Source organism: Ictalurus furcatus, chromosome 15 (genome assembly GCF_023375685.1).
Source record: "Ictalurus furcatus strain D&B chromosome 15, Billie_1.0, whole genome shotgun sequence".
Lineage (NCBI taxonomy): Eukaryota > Metazoa > Chordata > Actinopteri > Siluriformes > Ictaluridae > Ictalurus > Ictalurus furcatus.
Window position 1 is genome coordinate 6,040,346 of NC_071269.1, and position 9,655 is coordinate 6,050,000.

Genomic DNA, 9,655 nt, shown 5'->3' on the forward strand with positions numbered 1-9,655 from the left:
GTTCTCCAAGTCCGTACGCTTCATTCCCTTACCCACTCTCCCCACTGCTTTCAGGACAGCTGAACTTCTATTCCAGCATGTGTTCAGGTATTACGGCATTCCGGAGGAGATTGTCTGACAGGGGCCCGCAGTTTACCTCCAGAGTGTGGTCCAGCTTCATGACGAAGATGGGAGTGACAGTGAATCTCACCTCGGGTTATCACCCACAAGCCAATGGGCAAGCCGAACGAGTCAATCAGGAACTGGGACGATTCCTCCGTACCTTTTGTGCCAATAACCCAGAGGATTGGAGCAAGTTCTTGCCATGGGCCGAATACGCCCAGAACTCACTATGCCATTCGGCTACCAATCTCACCCCCTTCCAGTGCGTGCTCGGTTACCAACCCCCTCTGTTCCCGTGGAACGCAACGCCCACCGCAGCTCCGGCCGTTGACCACTGGTTCCAACGTAGTGAGCGTGTCTGGGCGGACACCCACCGACGCCTGAGGGAGGCCTCAGACATGTACAAACACAAAGCAGATCGCCGCCGCAAGGAACACCCTGATTACCAACCAGGCGATCGGGTGTGGTTGTCCACAAAAGACTGGAGGCAAGCGCAGGGCTGTAAAAAACTAGCACCGAGGTACACGGGACCATTCAAGATCCTCAAACGAGTCAATGACGTCACCTACCGTCTGAAACTGCCACGACACAGTCGCATCTCCCCTTCATTCCACGTATCACGTCTCAAAACTGTTGTCAACGGTCCTCTAGCCACTGAAGTACCAGCTGAAACTCCCCCGACCCCTCTGGAGATTGATGGACAACCGGCTTACCGCGTCAGGAACATCCTCAGCTTGAGACACAGGAGGGGCAAGCTGGAGTATTTGGTTGAGTGGGAGGGTTATGGACCTGAGGAACAGTGCTGGGTTCCCAGGCAGGATATACTTGACCCACAGCTTACCAAGGACTTTCACACAACTCATCCTCATCTCCCAGGTCCACGACCCCGGGGGAGGCCAAGAAAGAACTCTGCTCCCGGAGTGAGCCCTTTGGGGGGGGGGTTCTGTCACAGCTCGGTCTGATCATAACTCCAATTCCCAGGATGCAATACTCACTTCCCAGGCACGCATGCGCTCCCCATCCCCGGAGTTCTGATCAGACACACCTGGCACCAATCACACACTAGTACTTAGAGAAGACAGCCACCGAGAAGCGGCGCGAAGTATACGCTCAGTAGCTTAGTTTGCTGCGTTACCAAGCTTATCTAGTTCGTTGTTTCTTATAATCCTCGACCCTCGCTTCTTGTCTCGACTACGCTTTCTGGATATCCCCATTTGTATTGTTTGCCTGATCGCTTGACCCTTGCTGACTCTACGACTACGCTTCCGGAACTTCCCGATCCTACTCTGTTCACCCGCCTCCCGCTCCTGCTTCCGTACCGTCTCAAGGTTGGTGACACACGAATCAAAGAGCTAAGCTTTTGGCATAGTTTTTTTTTGTCACATTCTTAAGTTGTTGTTGTTGTTGTTGTTGTTGTTATTATTATTATTATTATTATTATTATTATTATTATTATAATTATAATAAAACAGTAGGAAATTCAGAAATTCATCCAACTCTAGTGGGAACAAAATTTCAATAACAATAATAATAATGATAGTAGTAATAATAATAATAATAATAATAATAATAATAATAATAATAAATTATGTAATACTACTTCTCATATACAGGCACTGAATACACAGAAGCCTAAATATTATTGTTCTAAAGGTACACTTTGTTCCACATTGATACACAAAGTTGATCTCTTTTAACTGGCTTTATTTATTTATTTACTTATTTATTACAAAACTATATGCTTAGGTAACAAAACAAAAAAGCCTAAACTCTTCAAATGACTGATAATATGATTAATGTCCCTGTGTTTTTTTTTGTGTGTGTAGTTATGCATTTGTTTATAGTATGTATTTCTGTCATCCTTTCCCTTTTTTCCTGCTGTATGTAACTTATTGACTTGAAGTTCAGGGTTCTGGGTTGGATTTTGCTCTCAGGTTCACATCTTCTCCATGTGTCTATGTGGGTTTCCTTTGGGTTCTCCGGTTTTCTTCCAGCTTCTAAAATCATACTGGTAGTTGGACTGGTGACTCTAAACTGCCCATAACTGTGTGTGTGCTTGACGCGACCCGAGATGCGGCAAAGTGGATTATTTTTGGCTCAAAGTGTTTTATTCGTCTTATACCACATCAATTTGCCAGTGATTACAACGTTTAATGATTCAAGAACAACACATTGAACTTTTAACAGTTTTATATTTACATCCACTGTCATGAAACAGGTTACTTCCTGTTGTCACTTACGTTATAATAGCTACAAACAGCCGTTTCCTCATCAGCCACCTACTTCTCTCTCTCTGTCTTGATGTTACTAAGACAAAAAACATACTGACTGTTACAAAGCACTAACACTGGAGACTGATCTATAACTCGATTGTATTTTCATTCCTACTCAACCTGCGTAGAGTGGGAAAAGCACACTCTTTCTGGCTTGACATATTTAACTTCCTATTTACTTAATAAAACATAGGATATGGCTGGGGGCTGATGCTTAGGGGCGGGAACATAACACTTGTAACCAACCAGTATAAAAACCCTGGCCACTGTTGGTGAGGTCAGATTTGTGCATTTTTTTTTCCAATCTAAACTTTAATATTTTTATTTTCCACATTCATCTTTTGGACAAACTTCAAACTATAAAAGAGCCATTTCATATTATTTATTTTTTTTTTGAGTCATTCTTTGGATTTATAAGGAAGATATCAAGACCTTTGAACTGGAGCAATAACTTAAGGGCACAAAATGGGTATATTAAGTTATTTTAATCATTCTAACTGATCGTTTCATATGTATAAGCTCATCTGTAATTGAACACACATAAAGCATTGTGTTAATTCAGGGGTGGTGTAAATTTAACAGAACAATAAGTTCCTTTTTTTATGGATGAGGAGCTTATTGTAAGAGATTTAGCCTTTAGGGAAGCAAACGAGATAATATGTTTAAAATGTCTTTATTCGTAATGTTTTTGCTTTCCAGATGACAGTATGCAATATGACTATGTGGACAACATTAGTGAGGGAATGTGTAACAAGGAAGACGTGGCCAAAATCGGATCCATCGTCGTGCCGTTATTCCTCAGTGTCGTGGTCTTGCTCAGTCTCGTCGGGAACATTTTAGTTCTTGTGATTCTCGCTCTATATGAGAATCTGAAATCGTTGACCAACATCTTCATACTGAACTTGGCTCTGTCGGACCTGCTGTTCACTTTCGGTCTGCCGTTCTGGGCGTGTTACTACATCTGGGGCTGGACTCTCGGAGACGCGGCGTGCAAAACGGTCAACTTTTTCTTCTACGCTGGATTTTACAGCAGCATCGTGTTCCTGGTGCTGATGACCGTTCAGCGCTACATGGCCGTGGTGCACCCTCTCTCAGACTGGGAAAGAGGACAGGGCTTCGCTCTAATCCCCATCGTCGCTTGGGTGATGAGCATCGCAGTGGCATTGCCAGCCCCAATCTACAGCTCTGTAATTCCTGATCCAGCAAACACTACACAACTCTACTGTGAGTATAATTCCACTGAGGGATATTTTACCGTCACGTACGAACAGAACTGTTTTTTTGTGTGCGCCTTTTTGATCATGGGGTTTTGCTACGTAAGAATCCTGCAGACCGTCTTCAAGACGAGGACGAAAAAGAGACACCGTACTATCAGACTCATCTTCTGCATCGTAGTCACGTTCTTTCTCGGTTGGGCTCCTTATAACCTGGTGATTTTTCTGCACACCTTTACTCATCATCAGATCGAGTTTTTCACCATCTGTGAGGTCACGCATCATCTCGACTACGCCGAGTACGTCAGCAAGCTGCTGGCGTTTTCACACTGCTGCCTTAATCCCGTGTTTTACGTTTTCGTCGGCGTGAAATTCAGGAATCATCTAAAGGAGATTCTGCAGAAGATTCTTCAGACACCTCCGAACAAGGACATGCAACAAACACGAACTGGCACCATTCAGTCTCACGGCTCCTTGTGCTCAAACGGCAACAACTGCAGAGGCCATTCCACTACCGTCTGAGTCGGTGTAAATATACGCACGAATAATGTCAATGATTTATCTAATGCTTAAATATGTGGAGGCTGAAGCTTTTTTTTTTTTTTTTTTTTTTTTTTTAAAATACAAAGGATGTAAAGATGTATGTAAAGATGTAGCATATACAGTACTTAAAAAAATATTAAAAGTGGATGTCTGGAGTTTTTTTCCTTAGCTTAAAGCAAATTTGAGATTTCATTTTGATCCAGAATACCCATGAACTGCTTTTGAGACAACCTAAGTACATTGGTGCCTTATATAAAAACCCCACAATCGCTTTTAAAAAGGTGTTCTAATGTCAGCTAGAGGGAAATCATAAACATGCATGACTGGGTGTTAAAGGCATCTGATATAGTTTTGAGTGTACATTTCCATTGTGCGTATCTAAGTGACCGTGTTGTTATTAGAGAACTCAAGACTTCCCCTTTGATCAGCAAATAAATAGACATAGATCCGATTCAGAAGCGATTCAATTCACAGACATAGATCCGATTCAGAAGCGATTCAATTAATAGACATAGATCTGATTCAGAAGCGATTCAATTAATAGACAGATCAGATTCAGAAGAGATTCAATTCACAGACATAGATCTGATTCAGAAGCGATTCAATTAATAGACATAGATCCGATGCAGAAGCGATTAAATTAATAGACATAGATCCGATGCAGACGCGATTCAAACTCAAGCGATTCAAACTGCATCCTACATGAATCTTCATGAAATCAAATTGCTTAGAACTAAACTTAAGCAAATGTTTTTAGCTGAATGGTGATTAGCTGAGCACTCTTTACTAAAGCACATCCCCCTGTCTGATGAAAGGTTAAACCACATGATAACACATTTGTTGATGTCTTCATTGGTCATTTGGAAGGTAACTGGGTTCTTTCTTACTATACTTTGGATATATGCATTATATTTGAACGAAAGAGAGAAACTGTACTCTCAATTTGTGCACAAAATGACATGTAGGTGTCCGATGTCAGTTTTAAATGTTAATGTTATGTTCTTTGTTATTGTTTTGTATATATTTTAGTTTGTTTAGATGTGTCATTTCTAAAGCGCTTTGGGTGACGTCAGCCGAGTCGATTTTTCCTCTATAAATAAATCTGACATGGTTACTTTGTCCTGATTTCTTCCTTTCCTTCTGGCTGCCATTGTTCAACACAACACGTCAAACCGCAGCAAATCAGATAACAGGAAACCTGTGAGAAACCACACAGCAGGTGAGAAGGCAGTGATGATAACTTTCGTCTTTTGTTAAACTGCCATGGGTGACTGGATTTGAAAGAAGGGGAATTTTATCTGCAAACCCACTGGATGGACTGGTGACTGGAGCGAATGCTCAAGAATGCACAAATTAAAAGATTTTTCATATTTAGGCTTCTGATGGCGATGTAACACCAAGTGAAAATACTTTTCTCTAAACTGTAGTTAGCATTGCATCATATCATGAGTCAGAAATAAATAAGTCAGAAAGCATACAATGGCTACCAGGCCCATCTACAAGGAGTGTTCCTTACCGGCATGACAAGTTTAAACAACATGAGTAATTCATCTCTGAACACTTTCCAGTCGGTCCTAAAATGGGTGGGTTCCTCTTGGCATTATGGCATGGGTTATCCAGGTGATTCTTACCACCTCTGGTGGTTAGGAGAGGAATAGACCACTAATTATGTAGTTATGGGCAGGGGTTTGGTTCAGCAGGAGCCTACAGCAGGAGTTTGAGGGAATAAGCAAATTGTTGCTTATTTGTGGGTGCTTATTAAGAAGCTGTTTCTCTCTCTCTCGACTGGCTTGAGCAGACAGAACGGCTACTGTAACTCAAACAACCACTCTTTACAAACACGGTGAGCAGAAAAGCATCTCATAACACGTCGAATCATAAGGTTGGGCTGGGAGACAACAGCAAGCTTCCGCTCCTGTCAGCCAGGAATCTGGCACTAAACTGGATACAGAATCTGGGTGGAAGAAAAAAAAAAAAAACCCCACCAGCTGCTCTTTTTCGCACAAGTGAACTAGTGTTCCTAATAAAGTGGAAGGGGTGTGTGCATGTGTGTACTATTTCTTTATTATAAATATTAAAAAGTGTATCACCTGTTAACGGTATCCTACACATTGTGAAGACGAACCGTGGAAGAACAAAGCAAGTGTATCAGTAAATTAAAACATATATGCCCGAGTTCAAATTTGCCTTAATTGGTAATTTGCCGTTTCATACAGGGTTTACTTCCTGTCTGTTCACGTCACTGCTGAGAATTTAGAACGCAATACGGGGAGGAAAAAAATAAAGGCTCTATAAGTTTCTATAGATTTATTTTGGTTTAACCTCAAACTCTTTATTCCAATACAGTTACAGTAAAAGCAACCAACCACCACCCACACACACACCCACCTAAACACACTGCATGAAAAAAACATACTTTTTCAAATCACAACAAACCTGGATGTCTCACGGCAACAACTGCGGTGGCAATTGCACAACTATCTGATGCCCTGTGTGTGTGTGTGTGTGTGTGAATTCTATAAACGATAGATTGACTTATTTACTGTTTTCACCACAGCATCTTGTTTGCGAGCAGTCATTTTTAACAGGTAAACATAAAACCCCATGCTTAGACATTCAGGGCAACATTTAGAAGCAGATGTTGTAACTTTCCCGTCTGATTAAAGGTTACACCTCACAATGACACATTTGTGGATGTCTTCATTAGAAATTTGGAAGGTAACCGGGTTCTTTCTTACTACACGTCCCATATATACGCAGTACTATTTGTGCATGTGGATTACATGTACGGTACGTGTATGCTTCAAATGTCAGTTTTGTATGTTAATCGTATGTTCTGTACAATTTTTTTTTTTATATTTTATTTTTAAAAATAGTTTTTATTTGTTTAGACGTACTTAATCTTTCTAGCACTTTGGGTAACGGCAGCTGTGTTGAGTTTTATCTGTGTAAAAAAAATAAAAGGTTTTATTTTTTTAACTGTACTTATTTATTTATTTGTCCTTGTGCTTGCCATCGTCCGAAAACCACAATAAATCAGATGATCCTGTGGGATAAAACCACACAGCACACGAGAAGGAAGTCATTAAAAGTGATTTATCTTTTTAAACTGTCACGGCCAACCGGATTTGGTACTACACTGTGTGTAGGAAGAATGTAGAAATAAAAAGATTTGGTCATATTTTGGCGTTCGATGTAGTTTCAAAAATACCAATTTGTTAAAAAAAAAAAAAAAGGGAATTATGTTGTGATAAAAAATCCAAAATAAATCAGAATAATTTAGTATTTTATCATCTTCAAAGTAGACACCATTTTCACCTAGAATTTCCAGAAATGAATTCTTGGCATTTTCTCACCTGATTTCTTGAGGAATTTCCCTGAGATGATTTTTAAACCGTATTAAAGGAGTTCCCACCTACGCTGGACTCTTATCGGCTGCTTTTCAGAATATTTCTCTCCGAGTCGTCCGTTTAAGAAAAGATTATTTTGTGAATAAAATGTTAGTTTTCTAATGAAAGAAATGAATATGTCAGCACGATTATTTTTTTGTCTACAACACCGATTTCACACATTTAATCATACACCTTCAGATCAAAAGCTTTTTAACATCATGAGAAACATTTCAGTCGAGTGTTTATAAACTTTTGACTGGTAGTGTGTGTGAACATCTTTTACTGGAAAAAATAAAAAAACACTTAAGTTTTCATTTCCTGTTCCCTTTATAGATTTGAGGAGGGAACAGTTCAGCACTTATACCCAGGCTCCCACAGCAGAGAGTTCATTTTTTTCTACCCAAATTTCATGCTGTTCTACCATCAAAATTAAAGGAGCTAAAAATATTTTTTTCCAGTAATCCATTTGACGAGGAACAGATGGATCTCGAAGGTCTGTATAAACAATACTTTTTCAAATGGGTATATAAAACTGTTAGATTTCCATGTATCCCAGGAATCTCAGATTATGCCTGTCAGATCTTCTGTCATGCCTTCCAGGCTGTTCTACAATTACTTCTATTAACTTTTAGTTCTGTGCTGCTATGAGCTAGAAAGTGTGATTTGCCTCAGAGCGTTTCAGATCGATCTGGGGAGCCTAAGTGAACACACACGGACACATGCATGCTCAAATAGACATCCGAGTTTATTCATGCAAACCAAGAGTATTTATACACATTGATAACAAGCAGTGTGTGGACGGTTTCTACTGGTCCAGGTGTCAGACAGACAGTGCTGTGTGTTAAACAAAACACACAGCCATAATACAAAATAAGTCCTGTGTCATGTTGACATAGAAATATATAATAATATAATCAAGGATAGCAGTTAATCAGCTTATTTAAATAGGTAATTAAATGAATACATTCATCATAGGTATTTGATAGCAGTTCAGAATATAAGAGAGTACATGATATAAGAGAATTTCCTTTCAAAAACTATTTTTTTAATCTATAGGCTATCCATCATTAACTGCACTTGGAGCATTGTATATATAAGTTTACTGCCGATGCAATTCTGGGCATTTCTTTAAAACAACAAGGTTCATTCCTTCATGTATGAGAAGATATCATAATGCAGAAACTAGGACAAAAACAACCTATTTTGCATGTTTAACAATACATGTTTTCCTTTACAGGTAGCAGTATGGCGAGCATGTTTGACTATATTGAAGATATCGATACCATTCCGGATCAACTGTGTCGCAAGGAAGCCGTGGCCAAACTAGGATCCATCGTTGTCCCGTTATTCTTCAGCATCGTGGTCGTGCTCAGTCTCACTGGTAACATCTTGGTTCTTGTGATTCTCGCGCTATATGAGAATCTGAAATCGTTGACCAACATCTTCATACTGAACTTGGCTCTGTCGGACCTGCTGTTCACTGTCGGACTGCCGTTCTGGGCGTGTTACTACATCTGGGGCTGGACTCTCGGAGACGCGGCGTGTAAAGCTGTCTGCTTGGTCTTCTACGCTGGATTTTACAGCAGCGTCGTGTTCCTGGTGCTAATGACCGTTCAGCGCTACACCGCTGTGGTGCACCCTCTCTCAGACTGGGAAAAAGGGCAGGGTAATGCACAGCGTTACGCAATCCCAATCGTCGGTTGGGTGATGAGCATCGCGGCGGCGTTGCCAGCCCCAATCTACAGCTCGGAAATGCCTGATCCAGAAGACGCCACACAACTCTACTGTGAATATAATTCCACTTACGCAAAGCTCGTGATTACATACGAACAGAACTGTTTTTTTGTGTGCACCTTTTTGATTATGGGTTTTTGCTACTTCAGAATGCTGCAGATTGTCTTCAGGTCACGAAGCAACAAGAGACAGCGTACTATAAAACTCATCTTGTGCATTGCAGTCGTGTTCTTTTTCGGTTGGGCTCCTTATAACCTGGTAATTTTTTTACAAACATTTACCAATCTTAACGTCAAGTTTTTCACCATCTGTGAGGTCACGCATCATCTCGACTACGCCGAGTACGTCTGCAAGCTGCTGGCGTTTTCTCACTGCTGCCTTAATCCCGTGTTTTACG

The 9,655-nt window shown here is 40.6% G+C and overlaps 2 protein-coding genes across 2 annotated transcripts in view; both read left to right on the top strand.

Annotated features, from left to right (window-relative positions):
• The first annotated feature begins 2,328 nt into the window (after positions 1 to 2,328).
• LOC128619271 (chemokine XC receptor 1-like) lies at positions 2,329 to 5,780 on the top strand. Its single transcript, XM_053643341.1, has 2 exons — positions 2,329 to 2,844; positions 3,075 to 5,780. The coding sequence occupies exons 1-2, from the start codon at positions 2,841 to 2,843 to the stop codon at positions 4,109 to 4,111; spliced, it is 1,041 nt and encodes a 346-aa protein (XP_053499316.1). The 5' UTR covers positions 2,329 to 2,840; the 3' UTR covers positions 4,112 to 5,780.
• A 1,868-nt stretch (positions 5,781 to 7,648) lies between these two features.
• Positions 7,649 to 9,655, top strand: part of LOC128619272 (chemokine XC receptor 1-like) — a 2,972-nt gene continuing 965 nt past the window's right edge. Inside the window, exons 1-2 of the mRNA XM_053643342.1 lie at positions 7,649 to 8,017; positions 8,762 to 9,655. The exon at positions 8,762 to 9,655 is cut by the window's right edge and continues 965 nt beyond it. Of these exons, the coding sequence (XP_053499317.1) occupies positions 8,005 to 8,017; positions 8,762 to 9,655 (907 nt within the window). The 5' untranslated portion in view covers positions 7,649 to 8,004. The remainder of the gene's footprint in view (positions 8,018 to 8,761) is intronic.